The 26,812-nt window shown below is 47.2% G+C and overlaps 1 protein-coding gene across 3 annotated transcripts in view; it reads right to left on the minus strand.

Moving 5' to 3' along the window:
- The window catches only part of CD276 (CD276 molecule), a 271,504-nt gene that overhangs the window by 14,484 nt on the left and 230,208 nt on the right, over nt 1-26,812 (minus strand). For 2 of the 3 annotated variants that reach the window (XM_069624600.1, XM_069624601.1), the window contains exons 5-7: nt 20,719-20,859; nt 20,254-20,292; nt 13,358-13,393 (exon numbers count right to left, since the gene is read on the minus strand). In XM_069624600.1, coding sequence (XP_069480701.1) covers nt 13,358-13,393; nt 20,254-20,292; nt 20,719-20,859 — 216 coding nt within the window. The remainder of the gene's footprint in view (nt 1-13,357; nt 13,394-20,253; nt 20,293-20,718; nt 20,860-26,812) is intronic. The other variant, XM_069624602.1, reaches the window with a different exon arrangement.

A 26,812-nucleotide genomic window follows, 5' to 3' on the forward strand; every position in this document is an offset into this window, starting at 1 on the left:
ATAGCCACCTAGCCTGGGAGAGTGCCTGCAGGTTGCAATGTTCATTGGGCAACACATTTAACAACTGTCCACCTTCGCCGGGAACCACGTCTGTTCCCACCACGGGTAAATGGCTATTGATTACTTGGCTGAGTCGCATGGGTGAGGACCACAAAACAGGGCTTCTGGGTCTGCAATTAGTGAGGATTTATTTGGTTATTTTGCAGGTAGCTCCCTGCCCCAGAAGCCAGAAATGTTCCTCACCCGTCCCTGTCCTTGGCTGCGAGCACTGGCCCTGTGCTTCGTGCTGCAGAATTTGCATCTCTTTGTTCCTTATTCTGAGGCCTCTGGCTTCATGTGAATGCACTGCTGTCGTTCTATAGTTTTCCAACATATATATTGTAGTATTCCTCCTTAGGGGTTAACAGTATTCAGCTCTTCCAAGTTCCATATATGTCCCTGAAGTTCCATTTGGTTGGTTGCAGTGAAGCGGTTGCAAGCGTGCTCTGTGTGACTTTTTTGCTTTCTTGTGTTTCTGCATTTGGGTAGTGAAAAGAAAAAGGCTTTCGACAGTATGTACATTTATCGGACCTCTAGCTACAGAACTGTGTATGCATATTCTTTGTGTGTGCACGTACGTGTCCGTGTAACTTCGTGCAGGGATGCAAGTTTACTTTGTGACTAACGGTACTATGTTGTGGTGTCACTAATGAGGTCAGCACGGCTGGATATGTATCATTAGTAGACCTGGCCCAGTGATGACGCACCTGTAGCTGCGAAGACATCAGCTGGATAGGGTTTGAACGGTTGCCTAAGGGATATCTGCTCACATACGTGGAATGCACCGGTCCACCTGCGGGCAGTGACTGGTAACCGTAATTTCTTGTCCTGTGGGCAGTCATGCGAATACGGGACACGAGGGTCATTCCAGGGACCCTCTCTTCATTAGCAAGTTAATTACCCGTACCATTAGATTTGCAGCTTCATGTCAGTTATAGAAACACAGAACTAGACAAAAACACGAGAGCCCCTCTCCTGAGAACGAACATGGCTAAAATGGCCTGTTTGGGGAAGGGGAAGGTGTCGGCTCAGCAGGGTCTGCAATCACGTTTTAGCCCATTGTGCCCTACAAGATGAGAAATGTCCACTAGCTTATTAGACTGGTCCCGCCTTCAAGGACAGCCGAGCACGTAAAACTAAAATATGCTTCGAGTAGACTGCCATATAATTGTTAGGCACAGAAATGCAATTTTTCTTTTTCTAAATTTTAAAACAGCCCAGGATCAGCTGTTACTACAAAGTGCCTTACACATCAGCTACATCTTTGATTGGTATTTGTATACTAATTATTTTCGGATTTAAGTGGGACATTTTGAACTGTGCATTTTTCAGCACCTTAGAAAAGGGCGAGAGAGTCTCAGGTTACGCTATAAAAGATATCAATTTTCAAATTTATTGTGACTGACATTTCTTTTGCAACTTGAATCTGTAATAGAGTCACATGCTTTGCATAGATTGTAAATGGAAATCAACAGAAATAAAAGCACCGAAAATAAATTCATTGAAATGCTATCTTTTACATGTCAAAGTGCATATCCATCAAAACGTGTCCATCAAATACCGTTTCAACGTTGCAGGGAGCTGTCCAGTGCTGAAAACTGATTTTAACACTGGGCAGCTCCCTGTAACCTTTATTGTTTTTAGGGGGTGACCCCCAAACCCCTCCCTACCCAGGGATCCCCTCCCAAACCCCATTTTCCAAATATAACTGTTTCCGCAACCAAATTTCCAACACAGCCATACATCTACTTTAAGAGTATCTTTGTGTTGGAATTCCATCGAAATCCATCGAATTTAATTCAATGAATATGCTTTTCGATGGAAAAGCATTTCAATGAATGAAATTCGATGGAAATGAATTTGCTGGAAAGACTGGATACCATTGTAAATTAGTGCTCATTGCTTTCTGTGGAGGTGGGGGGTGGGATTACAATGCAAACAGTGTTAAATATACATCCCAACAGTGAGTCAAGGCTTGCATTGACAATAATGCTGTTTTTACTGAATCCAAGGCCCTCACATTCTAGGTTTTACGGATGTGGGCGAAAAACCTGAAAAAGGGCCTTCATTTTTACCCACAACTACCAATTCTCGAGGGTGCACAAGACGCGGCTGTTGTGTGTCCACACAGCTGCGAACGCATAGCAGGCATGACACTGCATCCAGATCTGCACCATGTAGAGGCCTGCCGATTCTGCGGTTCGAGGAAATGTGAGGACCTGTTTGCCGGCCATTTTGAATGCCACACCCACCGGTCTTTGAGCAATACACTTTAAATACCATTTGTGAAGTCATATTGAACATTGCAGAAGGGGATTGCACTGAAATGCAGCGTCGGGCAAACCGTGCCCGGAACAGGAGCACATATGGCGTCCGTCATTGTTTCTCCCCACCACGCATGATGCCCGTGCAAAAGTGAACGCCATATTTATGACTAACGCATGTACATCAGCTCTAAAACCAATGTCAGGCATGTATCCTTTAACAACGAAACCTGGGTTTTCTCGTCAACTCGCTGTCTCTGAAGCATCCAGACTCGCCTTCATTATGATATTTGATTTAATTGGACCTTCCTGTGTTCCGGCTTGAGTTTTCCTTCAGGAATGATCTGGGAGATGTTTGACTAGCTCCTAGTGTAGCGTGGAAACACGGCCATGAGTCAGCAGCACGGAGGGCATCAGTGGCAAGAGCCTTCTAGCCCACAGCAGCGATCATTTTACTCTCCTTGTCTAGAGGCCAGCCTTCAGTTATCCCTCGAGCAAGTGATGTATTCATAGCAAAACAGAATCTCAGTGTGGTTTCCTCCTCGTCAAATGGAATCCTGCGACACTGGATTATATGTATTCTCCATGACAGCACTTGCAAGCCCTCTTGTCTGTTATATTACTGATGCGAGGATGGTTAAAAATAGAATCGTGTTTTTGGGGCGGGGGGAGGGGGGGTTGATGTGTCTAGCAAATAAATCTGTGTCTGCACAAGATGCTTCAAGCTACTTTGCAGCTCTCCGTCTGATGGTTACATTTCATGTGTGCTGGTCATCTGTCAAGGAAGATGCGATACAATGCTCTTACAGATGGTGATGCAGCCCTGTAATCCTGCCACACACTTTCTCTTTCACCCAGTGGCACTTCATCCTCCTCTGATGCAGTCGTCTCCTTCCACGGGCTGTGTTTCATGAGCAGAGATGTTTAGCTGAATCAACGGCAATGGAAACAAACCCTCTCTTCTAATCAAGCTTCTGTGAACGCCTCATCTGCATCTAATGAAAGCATTTTAACAAGTCGTTTTTCAATTCCTTGTGCTGATTGGAGAGCCACTTCAAAACTCAGGATTTTGGTGCTGAAAGAACGACCACCGTCAATCCGAGCCAAAGGTGGGTGTGGTTAGTTTGACAGGTGGCAAGCATGTGACAGCTCTAGCGTTATTATTTGTACTGATATAAAATTATGTAGGTAATTCTGTTTCGGACAAGGAGAGTCTTCAAATCAGACCTCCTCCCCTTTCATAGAGCTCCATGCCAAAAGCACAGTTCGTCCATTTACCTTTGCTGCACCAGTCTCCTGACATCTGCAGCCCCTGCTATCCAGTGGCACATGGCCGGTCCAAAGGATACATGACAGCTGTGTGACCCAAAGTCGCTGCAGCCAGAAGTAGTATTTTAACCTCTGAACCTCTCAAATACAATGTAATAATTGTACCCTTCTCAGTCTGGTGGGAGGGGAATCTCAAAGAATAAGCCATAACTGGTTAGTAATTGGTGACTGATAAGAAGACATCGGCCCTCATTCCGAGTATGGAGGTAGTCATGGCGATATTTGCGGTACCGTTATTAGCTCTAAAGTCCCTTAACAGGTCCCGTCCTTAACACCTGGTCAGACCAGGCGTTAAGGAAGGGACCCGCTAAGGGAACTCGTAGTAGGGCACAAAGGGTTTACCGGCACCGCTATCCTTACCGGTGCCGGAACTCGGAATGAGGCCCATCATCATAAGCAGGATCCTGCTGGAGGAGTTCGGGGTGGTATCGGGCCTGCAAGTTAACAAGGGTAAGTCGAACTATTGAACCTTACCTTGGAGACAGGGGACCGCAACACACTGAGGGCAGCCACCACGTTTGTGTGGAGCCCGGGGGGAATCGGGTATTTGGGAGTAAAAATCACGGCGACCCTGGCAGGGTGATTTGCAGCCAACTATCCCCCCCCCTACTGAAAGGCATCAACGAGGACTTTCACAAGTGGAGGAACCTCTGGGTCTCCTGGATGGGAAGACTAGCCGCAGTAAAAATGGTTACGCTCCCGTGACTGCTGTACCTATTCCAGGCGATCCCACAAGCAGTGCCAGCAAGCTTCTTCAGGGAGATAAAGGCCCCAACTAACAAATTGCTCTGGGAGGGAAAGAGAGCTGGGCTCAGAAGACACCTACTGATATCACCCAGACAGGAAGGAGGGCTGGCTCTACCAAACTACCAGCAGTATTTCAAGGCCAGGCAACTAAGGGTAATTGGAGAATGGCACCAAGAGGGGGAGAATACACGGAGTAAGCAATGGTTGAGAATGGATAGGGTAGTCGTGCAACACAATCTGGAAGAAGTGCTGTGGCTACCGAAACAGCATAGACCAAAGCACATGTATGAGAGCACTATAACTAAATTAGTAGCAGACAATTGGGATAAATTAGTGGTAACAAGAGAAATTACAACTTCCCCATCCCCCTTCACACCTATATTCAATAATGGTACTTCACACTCGGGCTGGAGAAGGGGACCTTCAAACAATGGCAAGAAGGAGGGTGCAGGAAGCAGCGGAATATGTATGGTGAGGAAATACTCATTTGGGGAATGCAAACGGGAATTCGCAGTGAAGGAAGGGGAGAGGCTTGGGTATGCGCAAATACACTGGGTAATGAGTCCCGGGATTAAAGAGGCAGCGGTCAAAAAGGTAACGCTGTTTGAAAAATTCCTGCTATCCAATGATGGAACCAAAAGAGTGATCTCGAACTTGCACAGGATATTAGATAACGCTACCCCTAGGCAACAGTGGCCATGCATGCGGAGATGGGAGCAGGCTCTGGGAAGGGAAGAATGGGAGAGACTGTGGGGGAAGATCCCCAAACTGGCAAGAGCGTCCCAGCTGCAAGAAGCATGGTACAAGATACTCTTCGGCTGGCACTACACACCAGCCCGCCTCCACAGCATATACCCGGGAACATCAGGGGAGTGCTGGAGGGTGTGCGGGAAGTAGGGTACAGCGGATCATATCTGGTGGAGGTGCCCAAAAATTGAGCCATTTTGGAAGGAGGTGCAACGGGCGCAGGACCAAGCTTACGGGCCAGGGGGAAGCAGGCCACCGGAACAGATCTTACTAGGAATCAAAGGGGAGGTGGCAGCGAGGGAGCCCAGATCTCAGGGAAAAAGCGAGAGTGGTTCTAACACTGGCAGCTATGACAATAATAGCGCAGAGATGGAAAAGCACAAATGTACCCATGTTGCAGGATTGGCTGCAGAAAATACGGGAACTCATAGCCCTGGAATGGGCGACATACGCCATGAACAATAACATGCACAACTTTGCAAAAGACCGGGGAGAAACCCTATCTTTCCTCAAAGATGATTTTCGGATTGTATGGTGCCCCCAGCGCCTAAAACCTTTAGATCTGCAGTGAACCACAGTGACCCGTCCATGAAAGGAATGGACCAGGGAAAATCTTGAATTCACCTCTTAGGAAGTGGGGGGGGTTGTAGGGAGGGGGGACTGGTTGGGGAAATGTTTAACATGTTGTAAAAACAATAAAACAAGTTTTTAAAAAAAGAAGACAACATCGTTATTAAAGCCACACCAAATTACTATTCCACCAGCGTCAACCCTGTGAACCCAGGTCAGTATTGTCAAGGAGATGTATACTCGTGGCTTTTCTGATGCCCATAAGTTAAGCAATACCTAGCGCCAATTCCTAAGACTTAGACAGATCATTTTGGTTGAGGAAGAACTGTACAAACAACTTGACATTATGGCAACTAGAGTCTATGACAGAAACTGTATTGAACTAACCAAAAATCAATTGATTTCTAAAGACAGTCTTCACTTGAACCAGAAATCTGAAAAACACTTCCCAATTTCATATATGTTGCAACATTCTCCAATCAATCAAATCAAATTTTAAAAAGTATCAAGAAAGATTGGCCTATTATCTTTGAAGATCCATCCCTACACTATTCATTTCGAGATCTTGCAACCTTCTCTATTAAAAAGGAATCGTAATCTTCGTCAAGAAAAACTGATTGCAGTACGCAATGAGTCCTCACAAACCATTTCAATGAAGCTCCAAAAAAACGTGTCCTTGTCCTTGCCTGCATTGCAGGCATTGCAATTCCATAATAAAAAGGTCCATTTACCTTTCATCCCCATTAACTGGCAAAAAGGTATCCTAAGCAGTTATGGCGCATGTGACTCTTAGGGGGTCATTTACGGCATTAGATGCCCTAGTGGGAAATTCTATTTTGGTGAAACAAATTGTAAAGCCAAAACCCGATGGATGAGCATAGTTACACAATAAGACAAAAAAACAATACATCTCGACTTACACTTCACTTTGTGGAACACAACCACAATGTTGCTCAAATGCAGGTTTGCATCTTTGAAGTGGTCCATAAATAAAAAAGGGGGATATCTATGAGAAATTACTAGCACAAAGAGAAGCTTTTTGGATAGATTTTTTGACACATTGGAACCTAAAGGCTTGAATGATCTGAACGAATTGCAGCATTTTCTATCATTTCCTGGGCTTGAAATCAACCGACAAAGTATTTTTAATATCTAATTGAGATGTTTACAAACCATGCCCTTTAGATCCATCAAGATGTTACTCACAGGCATGGCACTTACATAATGAATTATCAGATCACAACTGTATTTACGATATGGTTTGATGGAAGACTATGCTATTGTGATTTTAAATACATTCTTCCATCTGTATTCAATATCCACATGCACGCATGAATATACTTGTGTACTAGCATTAATCATAGCAATTTCTGGCTGGTGACAAGATCATGGCAACACAAAGCTGTTCATGGCAATGTAACATGGTTCGTGTTGACGTCACACAATATTACCACACCTTTGTGTCATGACGTCATCATGTACTCCCTATTCTGTTGTCTATACAAGCTATCCAAGCACACAAGGGAACAAATAGACTGACTAGGTAAGACACAATAAAGGGACTCTTGCTTTACCCATTATTCCTTTTCTAAAGGACATAACTCTGAATAACTCCTAGTGCAATATAGGAATATGTTGTACACATTGGCCTCTACTTTACTTTTCTAGGCCAAACGAGAAGACAAGCATCATTGCTGCACAGAGGCGAGCTCAATGGATTAAAAATTCTTTCAAACAAGGCACATTAATCCCTTTATCTTTTCTTTCCAGGGAGGCGAAAAAGTGCACTCTCTTGTCTATGGAATCCTATGTACACAAGTACCTTTCTAAAAGAAACTGAAATTAGGGTGTAGGGGAGTGCTATTCATTTCCTAAAATTGAGCCCTACTATTCATGGAACAAATGACTTTCTTTCTACTTTTCTCAGCCATGGAATGCTTCTGATGAAGGTCAAAGAGCTGAAACGTGTTAAGCATCAACACAACCATCATTGGGCTTTGTTTAAACTATGTATCTTGAAGACTAGAAACAGCTAGGACACTGGCCAATTATGTTTCTCAGATTGTAACTTGAAACATTCCCCACTGTTTTGGTGTTACCACTTATTTATTTTGGGGCTACTATTACTTAAAGGTTGACTCTTTTATACTGTGCACTCTCGAGTTAGCCAATGCGGGGAATGTAGAAGGATGGTAAAGGTGGCCAAGGAATTGCACTCGGAGGGACTTGGAGGTTAGTCTATGTACAGCACTTACAAATATTGTAAAGTTAGCAATGTGTTGCACCTAGAAAAATTGAGAGGATGGGCCGCAGGTGGTTTTGGATGGTGGGCAACGTATTGCACTTGGGGGAAGGGGAGGTAGATAATGCAATACACTTAGAAGAAGTGTAAAGTTAGCCATTATGTAACGCATAGAAGAATTGGGAACTGAGCCATATTGTAATAACCAGAGAAATTGTAAAGTTAGCCGATATGTTGCATTTAGAAGAAATGTAAAAAGAAGTGAATTTGCCACACACAATAGATTTAAGAGGATAGCAAATGCACTGCACTTAGACGGAACTGTGAGGATAGCCCTTGTATTGCACTTAGAAGAATGTTGAGTGTAGCCAATATGTTGCATTTAGACAAATTGTGAAGCTAGCCTATGTGTAGCATGGTAAAGTTAGCCTGTGTATGCACCTAGGAGAATTCTCAAGGATTGCAACTGTATTGCACTAAAACTGTGAGGGTTAGCCAATGCATGGCACTTCAAAGTATTGCACCAAAAACACAGAGTAATCAATGTACTAACCACCCCTGCTCCTGCTCTTCTCACGCATACCTCCCAAGTACCACACACGCCCAGCCAAATTACACACAAAACACTCATCAAGCAAAACAAACCCCTGCAATCAACAAACATTCTCTGGCACTGGGCTTTTCTCCCCTGCATACAACAAGCCAGTGCACACAATCAAAATTCATTTAGAAAACCCACCCCTGTACAGGACAGCAATTTTTCCTGCATCCTCAAGCATCAACAGTAGAGCACAACTTCTATCCTATCCCTTTTCCCTCACTAACCCACCCTGTCCTATTACAGTGCCACTTGAGCGCCTGGAGACTATAGCAATGATAACAGTGCATGGTATAAGATAACATGACACTTCACACCCCTCCTGGGCATAGCCTTCCCTTGGTCAAGGTCATCACAAAAGGTGAAGGAGGTCTACCCATCGGGCTGTGTCCGTTTTATCTTTATGATCAGGATCACTGCTGATTTAGTAGTAGTGGGATGTTCAATAGTCAGTTTAGCCACTACTAATCCCTGCAACTCCAGCAGAGCAGTAGTCATTTTGTCACAGTCGCTCTCCCAAGTTGAATAACGATAACATTTTTAATGTTCCAGGGTCAACAGAATGCATAGATTTTTAAATATCGAGGCTAAGATGCCAACATTTGACCTCTGAAAATTTGGAAGTGCTCGTTTCGATTTTAGAATATGTTGCACCCCCCCCCCCCACCCCGACCCCATACTGCACTGGGGAATGATGCCCCATGTTGAATTTTGGAGTGTTCATTATTGGGGATGGTGATTTTTAAATTGGAACCCTTTGGATGCTTTTCTGGGGAATTTCCTTACCTCTTCTTGTAAAAGGTGATTATTGTTATGGTTTAGCCTGCCTTTCTGTTGATCGTTTTTGGTTCTGGGAGTGTTGTGGAATTGAAAAGAGTAACTGTTCAGTAGCCCACTTGTCTGACTTTACCTTTTCTCATTGTTGTGAGGAGGATAGTGTTATCTCTGTGCATTCATTGGGGTAGAAGGACACTTCGCCTCAGCCAATGCTTAACGGGATTTGCAGTTAATCCCGTGTGCAATGTCCGATGACCCTGTGTGGAAGACAAGTAGGGATATCCCTCTTAATCAGTAATGTTATCATTACAGGTGCTTGTGCATTGTTGTGGCGTGTCTAGGTTCTGAGGAGTACCACGGAATGAATGGATGCCCTTTGTTGTAGAGCGCCAACGGACTTAGCTGTGTCAGTCTAACTTGTATGTTTTCATTGTCCCATCAACTTGCTTGATGAGCAATGTTTGGGCGGTAGTCATTCGCATAGACACCTCAACACTTTATCACTTGCCTAAATCCTGAAACTCTTGGCTATCAACGCTCTCTTAAGGCCAATCTCATTGTTTCGAGCAAACCGATACAAATGTTGTGAATGATGTTCCCTGGTTTCTGTGGCAATCTGTTTGCATTCTTGAATGGTTCTCCTGGAAGACTGAGAAGAGGATCACCCTAGTGGCCTCACTGGCATAATGCTATCAAAAGTGCCGAATGGCAGTGGTCACGTGGTGCAGACTTACCTCTTGGAGCTATTCAATGTTCTTCCTTAGTCGCCTTTGCCACCGGAGGCCACTTGTAGCTCTAAGATTTTAAATCCTTTTCTGCCAGTAATCACTGAGTAAATCTAGTTTTAGGTATGCCCTCATAGCTGGTGGATCACATAGAGCTGTTTTTTTCATGTTTTAATTCATGAGGGGAAACCAACCAAACACATGTTAAAAGTAACTCACTCGGAGGATTCAGTAAGCAACCTGGCACAGAAAGAATTCGAGTTTTAAGCTTGGGTTGGCCCTTGCTTTTCTAGCGTCAGAATACAACCTGTCCGCTGTAAGCATGTGCTGCCATTTGTATGGCCCACTTGCAAGTAAATTCCATAGTTTAGGGGTGAGGCCCTTAAAGGGGTGGCTTTTTTCCCATATGGCAGTCTACTGAACACTCATCCAAAGACCGACTTTCTCAATGTAAGATCAATAAGCATTTTTGTCCAGCACACAGTGTCTCCCAGAGGCAGTCGCTCCATGTCACGCAGAGATTAAGGTTCTGGGTAGTCCTCTTCAAAGGGCTTAAGTGAACTCTTGGATCCGGTGGGAAAAAAAGCAGCCACAGAATTCCCAGTTTCTTTTTTTTGCTTAAACAGGAGGGAACCCCCTGTACTACCCGTCCCCATATATCCCATTACCATCTTAACTCTTTCCCCCTTATAACCTGTAATGGAGCAGCTAGCATTTTGACACCAGCATAAAAATAGCTTTCGAACCCAAAATGGTAGCCTTTTCTGAGAAACCGCATTCTTCTCTTCAAACACTCCTGTGTATGTTTCGCTGACCCTCTCTGCACTTTAAAATTGGTTGGTCCAAAGGAAAGAACCTAAAATCTTATTACATCCTATATCTGGTTATGCAGAGGAAAAATAGTTTTGGTTTGGGGGGGAAGAGCTTGGGAGGGGAGCCATAGGGCTTGGCCATAGAGAGGTGGCCCGGTGCTGCAATGGGGGACTGCTGCTGGGAAAGGGGAGGCCCAATGCTTGGCTTTACTGGGTTGGGGTAGTTCGGAAACTGGGGATTGCGGGGGGGAGGGAGGCGGAGTGGGCGGGGGGATGGGTTGAACTTGGCGTTTGTCTAGACTGGGAAATCCTGTGGTTGGCCTTGGTGCAGGAGGCGTAGGAGTCGGACTTGCCTTAAAATGAGTACTTTGCAATGTGGATGTGATTCAAAAAGGTGCACCCTCTGACTCTGCAAACCTTCTGCAACTCTAAATCCAGGCCACTTCACTGAAGGGCACAACTCTCAGTCAATTTTCTCCATGTGCAGACCTGCCCTAACAATACAAATTCAGAAATGGGTGCTAACTGCATAATATTAATATAGCTCAACATCAAATTTAGATACTTGTGTAATACAGGCAATTTGCCAATATGATTGACTAATGCAGGAATCAGCACCAGAAACCCAAGGATTGAGCTTGTGCACTGATAATAGGCCATTGTTTTGCCCAGCGCTAGAGCAAATGTCAAGGTTGCACCCGTTTTGTCCGCCTCTTGCTCGTGTTAATTGTTTGGCCCCCCCAAGGCTATCCCACGAGTAGTCTGTCCAGAACTCGAACTGACAACTTTATTTAAAACCTGGTGCCTTTACGCTTTCATTTTCACAGGCACTTTTTGGGGGGTTGCCACTTGCTAGTCCCATGGCAAGAACACGTGAACATGATAAATCAATTAGATTCGTTTTTTTTAATGAGAATGCACACCAGAAAAGCCAGGAGAGCTACTAAGTGTTAACAAAAATTCAACAGTATTTTTCTTCAAAGTGCAAAAAAACAAGTACTCAATTTACTTGATGTGCCATATTATTAAAGAGCAGAGCCTGTTTGGGAAATCCTCTTAACGAGTGCTGCAATGAAGCAAAAACATGTTCTTGTAAGGATACTTAGTCCGCCAATAAACAAGTCTAACTAGCTAAAAAGTTCACAAGATGGCTGCCAGAGGAGCGGCTTGGGGAGAGGGCAGTCATTGGCTGGGGGCAGTATGACCCAGAGCTCAGTGATTGGTTTATAGGAGAAAGAACGTCTGTAAGTGAAAACGAAACCATTTCTTCTTTTACCGAGGATTCCCGGCCTGACGATGGGAATATTCACGAGCATGTGAATCCATGCCAGACCCCACGCTAGAGAAGATAATTCAATTTTCGAGTGTGTTCAGAAGATCTCCAAATCATGATAAAGAGGGATGGGATCCTCAAAAAACATAGTACACTACAAAGGGCGCTTCATTTCATTGAATACATATTTTTTCGAACACTTAAGGGGAAACTCATGGCTTTTCTGGTCTGCATTCTCGGGTTTAAGAGGTTAATCATCCAAATGACTTTTCGCCTTTACACATTGAACACTAACTATTGCTATTGACTGGCAAAGAGTCTCCAAGTTGGAGAGGTCAAGTTGCATTTATTTGCTAACGTATTGGCTGCTTGCTGCATGCTCGGGCAAGACAGGAAATATCGCTTTAGAGCAATGCTCATCATTTCAGTATATTCTGGCAGCATGACCTCTCAAGCACAGACGCAGTGTCAGTCTCCTAGGCCCCAACCCCAGTGCATGGAGTACGAGAGGACGTAAGACGCCCAGCCAGGGCCACCGGCCAGATGTTGTGAGGATTTCTACACTGTCAGTGAACATAGCACATCTTATGTGCAGACGTCAAAGTGGGCAGGAACTAAAGGGTGCCACGTTCCCTTAATTTTAGAGAAATCCACCATCATTCCCTTACTTTATGTCCCCTGGAGGATCGTTCCAGGACGGCAGGTAAGAGCGCCTTGTTTCGCTTCTCCCCTGCTGGTACCACTCCAGTGTCACATCATACTGCGCTATCTCGCTGGTGCTGGACTGCTTGGGACATCACGCCTGTTGCCGTGCCACCACAAAGCGCCGCTCAGCAATGATCTGTATGTGTTTTCGGCACTTGCAGACACAGTACAGGTAATGGGTGAGTGTGAGGGGTCTATAGTCCAAGGGCATGTCCCCTAAAAGGTGAATGGTGGGGAGGCCACATGCTGTGGGGGACAATGACAAACTAATGCTGGTCATTTAAATGCAAGTTCTTTCCTTGCGTTTTCCTCAGTCTTCATAGTACTGTTGTACAACACAATGGCGTGGGGGTGCAGTTGACGAAGGACCGACCCAGCTATCGGGTTTGAATTGGGGTGGTGAGCATGGGGTCATTGGGGAGAAGGGGGAACGCGGTTGCACTTTTTTATTTTGGACACTTTTGGACACTTCGACCCCATCTCATGGCTGGATCCCTGAGAGAGAAGAGGGAAACAGCGACGACATTACCTGATTTGGAGTTGGAGTCTTTGAGCGGCTGCATGGCTGAAAGAGAGGGAAAGCAACGGCAGCATGAGAGGAGGCGGCAGGCCAGATCAAATGCAAGTGCAAGCAGCCTTCATAGCGTCCCATGTCACCCAACATTGCAAACCAGGTAGCAACTCTCAGCCAAGACTACTCACAACCCTACCCTCCGACACATGCCTTGGGACCACCCTTTCACAGTCACTTCTCAGGCCACCCCACTCTTTCATACCTGCCTACCCTCCGGATTTTTCCCCAGAGACTCAGGAATTTTACCCATTTCTCCGGGTCTCCGGGAAAGACCCTGGAATCTCAGGAATTTTGGTGGGGGGACAGCTTTCACTGACTGCTTTTTTAAAATGTTGTTATGCTTGCAGGACTGTGCAGCCTCGGACTCCCTGCCCGAGTGTGGTATTATCTCTGCAGCAATGACTGTAACGCTTCCAGCACACTGGCAAAAAGAATGCAGGTGAAGCAAAAGAACACGGGTTTATTTTGCTTCACCTTTCATTCTTTTTTGCCGACTTTCAATGCGAATGCGCGTTTCTTTTGCTTTCGTTCTTTTTGCCCAAGTTAGGGTGGACTCAGCCCCACTGAACCACAGCCATCAGGTTTGCAGGCTGGACAACTCACCACTGCACTACATAACCTGATGAAAAACAACTAAGGTGAAATGTCCGATTTCGGTACTGCAAAATTACATGTGCACGTTTTAACGTGTTGATTTTATGGAAGGCGAATGCCTTTTGTCCTATTCAATGTGGGTGGTTGTGAAAAGGCAATTTAATGAAATGTGCATATTTCAAGTTGAACTGCAAATTTCTGACGTCACATTACAACAGAGTTTACCTTTTTGACATGTAGGGGAGTCGTGAAAATGGGCGGAGTTTTGTGTGACTGTGGACGGGACATACATCTCAGGAATTTAGATTTTCAAATATAGGCAGGTATGCACCGTTTGGGTATGTTATTTCCCAAAAAAGTGTCATATCCCAGCCAACATGCACTATGGCTGTGTGCCTCGTTGTCCAAGCCAGCAAACCAGACCTCGACACCCTGGCAGTCCGACTCACCTCAACAGTCCTAACAAACTCAGTCAGAGCAACTAGCCCGGAGTGCATACAGCCTTAAACCCCTGGACACCTCATCAAGTCGCTGGACAATCCCTCAGAACTATAGCTACCATGAACAGCCCTGGCTACCGCTTGGAGTCTGTGCCAGTGCCGAACGCCCTCTCCAGTGCCGACAGGCTCAGCAGCCCTCTCAGGCCTGAACTATTGCTCAGAGTTCTACCCAGATAGCAGCGTTAGCCGCCTCGCCTACACCTACCCCTTTCCAGAGGATTACAGCCACTGCCCGACGAGTGAAGCAGCATAGCTTCCTCTGCACTCCTCGTCTCACTCTTGCAAAGCCCGGCCCCTCCCCTCAAAGCACTGCCCCTCACCTCCCCCCAAAGCTGTGCCCCTCACCCAAAGGCCTAGAACTTACACATTCATAGTTAGACCTGCACGTAGCCCCATCTTTGCTCACAGCACCTGGATTACAGCCCCTATTATCAGACCGTCTCGCAGAATTGGTGCGTCAGAGACACAATCCCCATTTCACAGGCCACAGCCCCATCTCACCGACCTCACAGACACAATCCCCATTTCACAGGCCAGAGCCCGATCTCACCGACCCATCACAGCTCCACCAGAGCGCCGTCTGCAGCCACTCTTCAAACACATTCCCACTCCCTTATAAGCCCTATTCCGGACCAATATACTCTGTACTTGCACAGTCCTACCCTACCTCCTTGTTGTCTCTCCTCCACTCAGAGGCAGAGCCCCTCTGGCACACAGACTCAGCCCCACTGGACACCCCATGCCCGGTTCCAACCCTTGAAACTACATGCAACTCGCAGCCCTCTGCCCCACACACCTGTTCCTATATCAGACAATCCAAACCGTCTCAACACAGCCCCCCGTCCACCTTTCTTGATGCGTCATGCTCGCACACAGACCCTACCTCGGACAGCTCAACCCCCACCTTCGAACTCCCAGGGACCTTCATTCATCCCTCTGACTCATTCTTAGACTCAGTCTCTTACAGCCCTAGCCCCCTCCTCAAAGTCCCAAGCGTGGTACTTAATGCCTGCTACTCACTCTCAGGGCCCCTTCTTTGATTCTTATCAAAGGATTGATTGAAGGATAGCATGCACGCGCCCAGATGAAACTTGAGTGTCAGCATGTGCCACACCTGATGTTGTGGACACCGGCATGCGTAACATCCAGATAGAATTGTGAGTGTTCACATGCTCGCGGCTGGATGGATTTCGGGACGCTGGCCTGCGCCGCATCTGGATGGGTTTGCGATTGTTGGCATGCCGACGCCTGGATGGAATTCCAGACATTGGCCCGCGCCGCATCTAGTTGGGAACGCGAAGTGCCACACTTGGACAGAACTGGGAAGGTTAGCATGCTAAAGGTCAGGTAACCCACTAACCAATACAAGCTCAAACTCTGCATACCTATCTCATTCAAAACTCACACAACCATCTCTCGCACAACAAGCCGCACCCACTTCACAACACTGCAACAACACATAAGCCGGAGCAACAGCACACGTGGACTGACACCGATCCAATACCTGCACCAAAGCTCAGCACCCAGTCCTCTCACTATCCTACTCCCTCTTCACCTTACTAACCCATCCCACCTCATCATTTGCAGATCCGCCAGAGCGCCTGGGGACCAATTCCGTTGGTGACGGTGCACGATACAAATACCTTTAACATTTAACATTTTATCAACGTGCTGCAACTGTCCCCATAAAACCATACTACCTACCCAATGGCAGCCCAAGCAAACCGATTAAACTGCGATCTCAGGACCAGGGCCTCTTTGCCTGCATTCTCTCTCCTCTCTTTCCACACTCCTATCTCCAGCCCATGAAGACCCAACACCCCCATCTGACAGTTGAATGCCTCACTCCTCCGGCATTTCCTTCACTCAAATAGCTCTCCATAACAGCACCAACTATGCCCATCACAGCCGGGCACCACTCTACTGTGCGTCTCTAACCAACTGCTGTCAAGTACACAAAGAACAAACAATAGGATTGGTCCAAACATTTGGCACGCCGCGACCGCCCACATTTTGAACAGAATTAAATGGGGAGAAGGATTTTTTTTAGGGGGCGGGGCCTCCTGTTGCTCCAAAATAAAATTGTCACCCTGCTTTCCAAATACTTTACAAAGTTGTCCTTGGTTAGTGCGTGATGTAATTATGACATACCGTGGCGACAAGAGGTGGGGGGCGGTCAATGGGGGAATCGCCCAGCTATGTATTTTGTCGAACTGTTTCGAATTCATCGGCTGCGTCCCGCACACATCCTGTCTGGGAGTAGGAAAAGTTCAGACTGCTTTGTGCATCATCAAAGCCTTTCCGCTCGCAGCAGGACGCCGCTCCCAGGGGTCTGTCATACATCTGAATGCGTTGCTGTGAGTCAACAGAGCATTATAACAGGGAGCAATTAGACACTGATGGCTGCAGACACAGCAGGGAGGGGTCTATTGGCAGGGCATCCTGTGCCTTAAGAAATGCAAATTGGTGGGCGATTATGGCCAGGGTGCATAATCCTGCAGGCTATGTGAAATAATGACTACCGGTTTAAAACCAAAGGGAGATTTGTTTAGGCTTGCATTACTTTGCACGATGCTACCAGGCGTTTCCATTCTGGGTGGGGAACACAGGGCTACATTTCTTTGCTCAACATGTTTCTATGGCAATTTATATAGTGTATGGTCAGTTTCTTATTTAATGTGTGTTCTTTTCAAGGAATTGCAACAAACAAACTCTTTTTTAAGCACATGAAACCCAAACCAACAACAATTATATCAACTAGACCTTGGAGGAAATGTGGTCAAGTGCCAAAATCCCCCACGTCCCCGTTTCACCACTTAAAGTGCGATCCTAGAGTAATGATTTAATAGCCTTCTTATCAGTAGGCCCTATAATTTGTTCAGTTTACACTTTAAGTGTAACTTGAAACTTGAGGAGAACCATGTCCAGTTCCGGAACCACCTCAAGTCCTTCCTCTTTGCTTCGGCCTTAGCCTCCCTTCTCCTCTGCTGATCGGTTTTTCTCTCAGCACTGCGCACCTGGCCACCCTCGGTCCTACGGGCCTAGGTACCTGCTCACCCTGCCACCCTCCTGCACTGCCTCCAGGCCACCCCTTGCACTGGGGTCTGTATCTGTACCCATACAGGTCCCCCCACCCCCTGTCTTTTCTTCTGCACTTATCCGACATACCCTGTCAGCTATACTCAGCACTTGCCACTTGCTGGCTGCACTACCACCGTTTATTGCCTTTCTTATTTATTTCATTTATTATTTATCAGTTTCTTTTCTGCTCGACACTTTCCACTTCTCCCCTCTTCCATGCACTTTTCCCTTTTACCGTGCACTTACGTGGTCTCAATGTCCCTGGGCCTAGTAAAATAGTAGTTTTGTTCTCCCCTCTTCCCCTCCCTTGCCGCGCTCTGAAACACTTGTGTATGAGCGTGATATAAATAAAATATCAATTCAATTCAATTATATATGCTATAGTAAAAAGGTCTCACTCACGGTTTGACTATAGAGTTGTTGCATATATAATAATAGTGACCATGTAGGTTGCACCACAGTTATTTGCCTCTCGGTCTGCTTTCTCGTGGCAACTTCTGATAAAGGTCCTTGTAATGTTTCTGTGATCTGACTTCTGGTTGTGTGAATAACAAGGCACATTAGGAGGTTTGCATGTCTTGCGCCCCAAAAGGGTCTGGCTAGATCCCCAACCGGTCAGTCTCCTACATGTATAATGCTCACACCGTTTTGTTATTTTTTGCGCTGTGCATGTGTTCAAATACAAGCTACCACTAATATTACCGAAGAGGTTAATTGGGGAAAGAGGTGTGCAAATTACACCGTTTGGAAGCCTGCACATGGCAGACCGGTTGTAATGCAGCCCTGCATGTAAAAGACCCTGCAAAACCATTTTTAATTTGTACTATTAGGTGTTGCTTCTAACACCTATAAGCCAAAACTATTGCATTGAAGTACAGCTAGGGAGAAATGGCATACGAGCAGGGACACACCGCTTGCAGGTGTTGTTTGGTTATTTGCTCACCCATTGACTGCCCATGACCCATGCTAATCCTTATGGCCATTCCGATCCTGTTCCTGCTCCTCCCCGACCAAAAACACCTCCTCGTGGGAACATGTGTGAGCTCGCTTTAATCAAGCCTTACCATCAAACTTGGCAACTGAAGTCCCTGCCAGTGTTTTCTCAAAGCAGAGTGAATGAGTTAATTGGAGTTGTAAATGCGCTCCTCGCGTAATAACAATCCATGCCTGCCTTCAGCCACTCGATTTGTAAGCACTATGCGTGTCCTTCACAGAAGTCCTGTTAAAAACAAGCTTTGGCAAAGTCAATCGTTTTGGCTTGTGTAGAAGTATTAGGCATTTGCCAAGAACCGCTATTAGATTCCCAGGTCCTTGCAACATTTTTCACCTGCTACCATCAATGGACAGTCAATACCCACGACGGCTGTGCCTTGCAAGTGCTTTTCCATTAGGGTGACCAGACGACCCGGTTTTGCTGGGACTGTCCCTGGATTGGGACCTCTGTCCCCCATGACACGAGAGATTTTATGTTTTAAAAACCCTGTCCCGGTTTTGGGAAGGGGAGAACGACAGTCCCATTTAAACAATCAACTATATAAACAGTATTAGATTTTAAGAATGTTGTTATTTTAGGATGAGTTCGAACCCCCAACGTTCCAGGTCCAAGCCTTATGCATTAACTGCTTGCACCAGAGAGAGAGGATGAGAGGAAAGTACGTCACAGCAAAAGCACCTTTGTTATTAATATTGACTTTTTTTGTAGTCTGTTATAGTTGAGATGCTCAACATTTTGACACTAAATTCCAATAACAGTCAAGTTCATTGTACAAATATAACATTAAAAAACATAATTCAGTCAGTATCACGCTTGGCATTGACGTGCTTTTATCAACACTCAGCGGCGCACAATTTTAATGCATATACTGTGGCAATGAGGCAGGAGAGAGGTGGGTGGGCGGGGTCGCCGCGAGAGGAGGGTGGGATCCTTTTATTTATTTGCATTCTTAAAGCGCTCAACTAGCCCACGGGCATCGAGGCGCTGTTACAGGAATTGTTTGTTTTTTTGTTGCGTATGTTTTTTTGTCTTAGTTGTGTATTTTTAACGGGCTTAAATACCCAGAGGTTTCTAAGCGCAGACCCGGGCATCAAACCTGTGTTGCTTTGTGTAGTCGGGGCACGTTGCCGCTGAGCTATCCTCCCTTTGTTGGCTGTCCTGGATTTTTTTCTTGAAAATCTGGTCAAACTACTTTCCATACCTACACAAAAGCCCAAACTGCGTTGCCAGTGATTGTTTTAAAGTTGGCCACCCAGCCCTACGCCCATTCCCATGCTGTTGACCCTCCGCCTCTCCTCTGCGCGCATACCCGCTTTACAGATCACTGGCCCCGCCTCCGTCCCCCCCCCCCACCCCCACTCCAACCACCTCCCCCTCCCCCATCATCCCTCCATGCTTGCTTTCATCGAGGGCAGCTTTGCTCGGTCACAGATCGCGCCCCACATCCACACACACTGTTCTCGAATCCTCTTTCACGGTCTTTATCTCACAGCTGATTGATGGAACTCTGAGCGTGATATTCAATGGCTAACGCTCTAGTCTAGTCCCATTTTACAAAAAATGGACCTCCCCGTCCATCCATTCTACGCCCTCGACAATGCAGCGCCAGAACTGCTAAGAAGCCTGTCCTAAACCATGGTGCAACACTGCCACCTTCTGGCTCAGCGGGTGAATCGCCTTACCTGTCTTCAGCTCTTCTCCTTCCTCCTCGCCGTCTGTGCCTGGAAAAGAGGGCAGGTGTTTACCGGTCAGATCAGAGTGCAGAAATATAAAGTAGACTGCAGACTTCAGACACCTCCCAACGGTACCACGTGAGACTCCGAAATGAGAGTGGTACAGTGAACGTCTAGTGTGAAGGCGACCAAACATGAGGCAATGCTGCTTCCACCAAATTTGCACTCATTTATACTGGGTTAACTAGTACCGATTCACTGCAAATAAGATGGTTTGCTATGCAAGTCTTTGGTCATTGAACAAAAACGAAGCTTTGTCAATTTGGACAGTTTGGCAGGGGACAGTCTAATTCAAATTCACCACCCGCAGGGTCTTCTCAACAGCAGACAGAAACCACCAATCTAACCGGCATGTCTCAAACTCCTGAGCTGATTTTACCACGCCCACTAAAGTACGCCCCCTCCCCCTCTTACCCGTGGTCTCCTCGTCTTCGGCACATATCTGCTGGATCTTCCTCCGGCACACATAGGCCAAGGCTGCCAGCAGGACCAGGAGGCAGACCGACAGTCCCACTGTCACCCACAGGGCTATGGCTGGGAAGGTGAGATGCTGACCTGTCAAGGAAATGACACCACAATAAGGAGCTCCATCCGAGGGGGCAAACACAATCATTCACTACAGACGAAACATCAACCGCTCTCAAACAGGAAGTGAGGCGAGACCCCTGCACTGGGCACCCTCCTGCACACCCCTGCTAGGCACTGGGGATGCACCAGGCACATGGACTGTGGGCAGCTTAAGGCTCCGTAGGGTTGGCATTTCTTGTACATAGTATGATGAAGAGCGGTCTAGGCATTTGCATGCAAGTCACATGATCCTGGCCTGCAACAGAAGCCAATGTATACATTCGAGTTGATTAGTGACTGGTTGACCTTTGCTTAAGTCAAAGATGGGCTTTACATGGCATGCTGGACCTTTTTCTATTCTGGATGTCTGTGGGGGTGAGGGGCATTGCAGCAGTCCAGCCTGAAATTTACTTGCACTCCTACCACCAATGGGCAGTTTTCTGCTGGCATGCAGGGTAGAAGATCTTCAGTTGTTCATTTGAATAAATACAGATTTGACCACAGCGCGGATCTGTGAATGCACGCCGAGGTTGGCATGGATTTTTTTTAAAAAAAGGCAGCAGGCGCTCCTCTCCAGAAGAACATGACTAGATAACCTGGGGAGATTTCTCCATAAAAGCCGAGAGGGGTGCATGGCGAGAAGGTTTGTTGGATTAGGTGAGGCCGGCCATGGCCCAGTCTTAGCACCATTGATCTTGAGGCTGTCTTGCGCCACCCACTTCTAGAAGGCTTGGATTCCATTTGACACAACTGAATTGTTGGCAGTGCCCCTCAAGTAGATGTGTGTGTCATCAGTGTGGAGGCGGAAGTGGGGCTGGTGTTGACCTTGTAGGACCATAACTAGTGTCGCTCCCGAGCCATCCCCTTGTCCCTTTGCCGGGACTGATTATACATGGAACCATACACAAACTGTACAATGGCGTTTTTAGAAATACAATTTATCGAAATTTATCGAAAGATCTTCCTCTCTCCAGGTGTCCATCTCCCTGTAAAGCGAACTGCCACCATCTGAACACAAATATTCTCAGAGTGACCACTGTAGGGTTCATTAAGGATGGACTAACAAGTTCATAACTGTAGTATCCTATGTGTGGACCTCCTCACACTCACACGCGTTCCTTCCCTTACAAATGAGGCGGACACGAGAGATGGGGTGCAACACGTCTTATCTTTATTGAACCACAATCCTAACTGCCGCTCTGCGCGGTAACCCCTCCTCTTCCTGTCACGTGGGGCGCAGCCCACTCAATAACGAAAACAAAGAGAGAGGACTGTTCCTCTCTTCGATATACTGGTGACGACACCACACCCTCCCGTCACTAAACAGTCAGTTGCGTTCTCAACCCATTTCTTCGATGAGGCGAGTGGGCTTTCTCCTGGCTCTCTGTGGACGGTGATCCGCGCTTGTAGAGAGTGCCATCGGTTCTTCTGGTGTCACGTCATCTCCAGAGTCTTCTCTGTCTCCCTCATAAGGGGCGTCCCAGTGGGAGAAAGTATCACACACACTTGACCTTCTTGATTGATGAAAACCAGGCATCCTTCGGAAGTGCGAAGAGTTTCGCGTTATGGACCGGTGGTCCCCTTCGGCCGTGATGAGCGATCCTTTTTTTCTGGTGATGATGAGGGGCTCCTCATTGAATGGAGTTGCATTCTTGCGCTGTTGTTGCTGTCGGACCACGACCATGTCCCCTGGCGCCAGGTCGCTCTCTCTGGCTCTGCTCTTGCGGTCAGCTGCTTCCTTCATGTGTTCTTTCATGAGGGAGTCTCTTGTTCTCATTTCCGCGTCCCCTTCGTACTGTCCTTCATGGTCGGGTGCGTGCGGTAGTCGTGTTCTGATCATTCGTCCGAACATCACCTCCGAAGGTGACATCCCTGTGGTGCTGTGTGGGGTGTTCCTGTAGTCACGCATAAGTTGGTACAGCATTTTTTCAACAGGTTCACCTGTAAGGCGTGCGATCTGAGTTGTGCGCCTGATGTTGCTCATGAATCTTTCCACGGTGCCATTTGCTTGAGGCCACAAAGGCGTTACTTTGCGATGACGGAATCCCATGTATTCTGCGAATCTTCGAAAGTCTTGTCCCGTGAAGGGTGGTCCGTTGTCGGACTTTACAACCTTCGGTATGCCATAGATTGCGAACATCCGATCCAGTGCCGGGATGGTGTGATGTGCAGCGGTGGATGGGATGATCTGTAGGTCTGGATATCTCGAGTACTCGTCTACGGCTACCAGGATGTACTCACCCCCTTCCATGGGCCCAAAGTGGTGGATGGCTATCTCTTCCCATGTTCCTTCTGGTAGTTCGGTCATTCTTAGGGGTTCCGGGACTGTGTGTGGCTTTACAATGGCACAGGTGGGACAGTTTTGTAACAATTCTTCCACAGAGGTGTCAAGTTGGGGAAACCATAGCTTTTGCCTCAGCATCCTTTTGGTGGATACAATTCCCCTGTGTCCTTCATGAGCTAGCTCTAGCACCTTCTGGCGTAGGTTTCGTGGTATTACTAGTTTTGTCCCCTTTAGTAGTAGTCCTTCCTCTGATTTCGCAAGTTCCTCCTTTACGGCCAAAAGGCACGTGATGTCTAGTTTGATATCCTCACTCATTGTTTCTCGAATCTGTTTTGCATGTTTCCATCGTCCTGTTTCTAGGCACCTCAAAATGGTTTGTATTCCCTGATCCGCGTTGGACTCTCTCGTTATCTGTTCCATGTCAAGTCCTTGTGGTGTGCTGCTGTGAATAACATATCTGATGTATTGATCAGCAATGGATTGTTCGGGTCCGCTCTTATCCTTGGGGTGCCGGGAGAGGAAGTCCGCAGGATTTTGATCTTTCCCTGGGCTGTGTATGATGGTGAATCGATCGTCCTGTAACCTGAGTGCCCATCTGGCTATCCTTGGTGGCATTTTTGCTTGTGGGTTGCCGTAGATGAAAGTGAGTGCTTGGTGGTCTGTCACAACCGTGAAAGGCTTCCCATTTAGGAAGAGTTGAAAGTGCTCGCAAGCCCAGACGACCGCCAGTCCTTCCTTTTCTGCTTGAGAATAGGCTTGTTCGGTTTTTGATAGGCTTCTACTAGCGTATGACACTATGTGCTTCCCGCCTCCATCTCTGTCGTCTATTTGTGTGAGAATAGCGCCTAGCCCAACGGGACTGGCGTCCACGACGAGTTCTGTTGACTTCTTGGGATCAAAGTACGCCAGGTATCGGGCATCCGAGATGCGGTCCTTGAAGATCTGGAAAGCTTCTTGGCATTTGGTTGACCACGCAAACACGGTGTTCAGTTTGGTTAGGGCTCTCAGGGGTTCACTGATGGACGCGAAATCACATATGTACCTCGTGCAGTAGCTTGCGAGCCCCAAGAATGATCTGAGGTCAGATGTTGTTGGTGGTTCAGCTTCACGGAGCGCACTAACTTTCTCAGGGTCTGGTGTCATGCCCTTCTCTGAGAATATGTGTCCGAAGAATCTGAGTGTTTTCTTACGGAATTCGCATTTTTCTTTGTTGAGTGTTAGTTGGGCTTCCTCTAGAGCCATGCAGACTCTCATCAGGGTGTCGTCGTGTTGTTCCTGAGTTTGGCCGAACACTAGAATGTCATCGCTGTAGTTCAAGCAGTTGGGCACATGCTTGATGACATTGTGGATTTCTGGTTGAAAAATTTCGGCCGCTGAGGACACTCCAAAACTGAGTCGCTTGTAGCGGAACAAGCCTAGATGGGTGGCAAAAGTGGTTATGAATCGCGAGTTCTTGCTGAGCTCCAGCTGATGATAGCCTTTGTTTAAGTCTAACTTTGAGAATATTGTCGCCCCATTCAAAAGATGCACCATGTCCGTTATCCGGGGGGCTTGATGTCGTTCTCTTAGGATGGCCTCATTCGGCCTTCTCATGTCCACGCAAATCCTAATGTCCTGAGAATCTCTTTTGGGTACTGGTACTATAGGAGAGACCCATGGTGTGGGGCCTTCCGCGGGCTCAATGATGTCAGCTTCTAGGAGCTTGGTTAGTTCATTTTCAACTTGTTGTTGAATGTTGATGGGGATGCCCCTGTAATGCTGGGCTACTGGAGTGATGTCGGGGTCGATGTGAAGTTCAATCTGTTTTCCTTTTAGTTTTCCTAAGCCTTTGAACAGTGCCGGGAATATTTGATCTATACTTGCCGTTGGATCTAGGTACTTGTGTACCATGAGGCGGTATAATATGTGAATGAGTCCCATCTCTATGGCTGACCGATAGCTCAAGATGCATCCGCTCTCGGTGGCGGCTTCTAGCACGTGCATGGGGATGCTTTTCTTATGTTCCTTGTATTGGCATGATGCGATGAAAAACCCTTTGCAGGCTAGGGGTGTTTTTGAGCCGTAGGGATAGATGAGGGCTCGTGCTGGCTGTAGGCGAGGAGCGTTCGGTATGCTTCGGTATACTTCTTCGCTTATTACATTCACAGTTGCTCCCGTATCTATCAGGAATTCTGCAGCTGTTTGGTTAATTCGTATTCTTAGCATTGGGCTGTGTTCTTTGGCCCTGTCGTTCCCAAGGGCGTATAGATATCCCTTTTTCCGCGGTGCTTCTTGTTGTATTTCCGGTCTGCGGGATCTTTCTTCTGAGGATGCGCTTGACACACTCTCTGACTGTGATTGCTCTATGAGGCATCTCACATATCTTCTGGGTCGCCTCCTTGCTTTTGGCTGGGTGGTTTTGCTCTCCCTCCATTCTCTCCTCTCTTGTCTTCTTTCCGGTTGGTCGTCGTGAAGACGGCGCCGTCCCTGTTCCTGGAAGTGGTGTGCTGCCCTGTTGTGGTGAGAGGGTTGGTACTGTTCTGGTTCCATCGAGGACTTTCCATTTCTGCCGGCCCCTTTTATTTTGCTGCGAAATATCAGGCATACGGACTTGTAGTGGTTGTCGCCACCACATGCGGAGCATGTCTGTCCCATGGCTGGACACGTCCCTTCGTGTGGGTATTCATGGCCGCACCTGTAAGAAAACGGATCTTGGGCGGTTCTTGTCGTGCTCTCCAGTTTGTTGATGCTTTCTTGTTTGCCGTGGGTGATCTTTATGTCGTCCAGGCCTTCCACCTGCGCTGCTAGGGCGGCGTCGGATCTCGCTAGGCGCAGGATTTCTTCTAGACTTCTTGGCTGTTGTAGTAGTCGCTTCCGAAAGTCCACGCTTTCGCACCCCACTATGATTTGCGACCCGAGGGCCTCCTCGTTCGAGTAGTTGTTGAAGTCACAGTGCTTCATTTTCGATCTCAGCCTCATGACGAACGCGTCTATGGATTCTCCCTTGTTTTGTTTGGTAGTGTGGAACACATGCCGTTCGTAGTCTACGTTTGTGTGAGGCGTGAAATATTCTGTGAGCGATGTCTTTAGCTTGACGTATTTGTCTATGGTGTCTTCCGGCATTTCCTCAAGGATATCTCGTACATTGGAACCAACCGCATGATTTAGGAGGTTTAGTTTTTGTTCGTCCTCCAGGGGTCCAGCTGCCTTCAGGCATACTTCAAAGTCTCTCAACCATCTTCTCCACCTTGACCCTAGGTGCTTGTCTCTGTGAGGTCAAAATTTGCTGGTAATTGGGCCAGCAGGCTGTCCGTCATTTTTCTGTGCTGGGACACTGGGGCGGAGGATCCCTCCTCTTGTGCTGGTGTCACTGGGACTGTGAGTGACACCCTACGGGCTGGAGACGCTGTGGCGGTGGGTGACTCCTCTCCTGAGCCACTCATGAGCTTGGCCTGGGCTTGCCTGTCGTTCGCGAGTGCGATGGCGTCTGACCGCCACTAGGGGGCACTGCGTTGGGGAAATTGCTCTCCTTGTGCCAAAATCGGGTGAGACTCTATGAGGCCTTGTAGATGTGCCTCATAACTCGCGGTTTGCGTCGGGGTTCTTGCTTACCCTTTTGCGCAGGCGTTAGAAGTGGGCACACTGTGTCCTTTGCCGTCGGCGGGAGGCTAGCGCTCC

Source organism: Ambystoma mexicanum, chromosome 11, assembly GCF_040938575.1.
Source record: "Ambystoma mexicanum isolate Mex_15411 chromosome 11, UKY_AmexF1_1, whole genome shotgun sequence".
NCBI lineage: Eukaryota > Metazoa > Chordata > Amphibia > Caudata > Ambystomatidae > Ambystoma > Ambystoma mexicanum.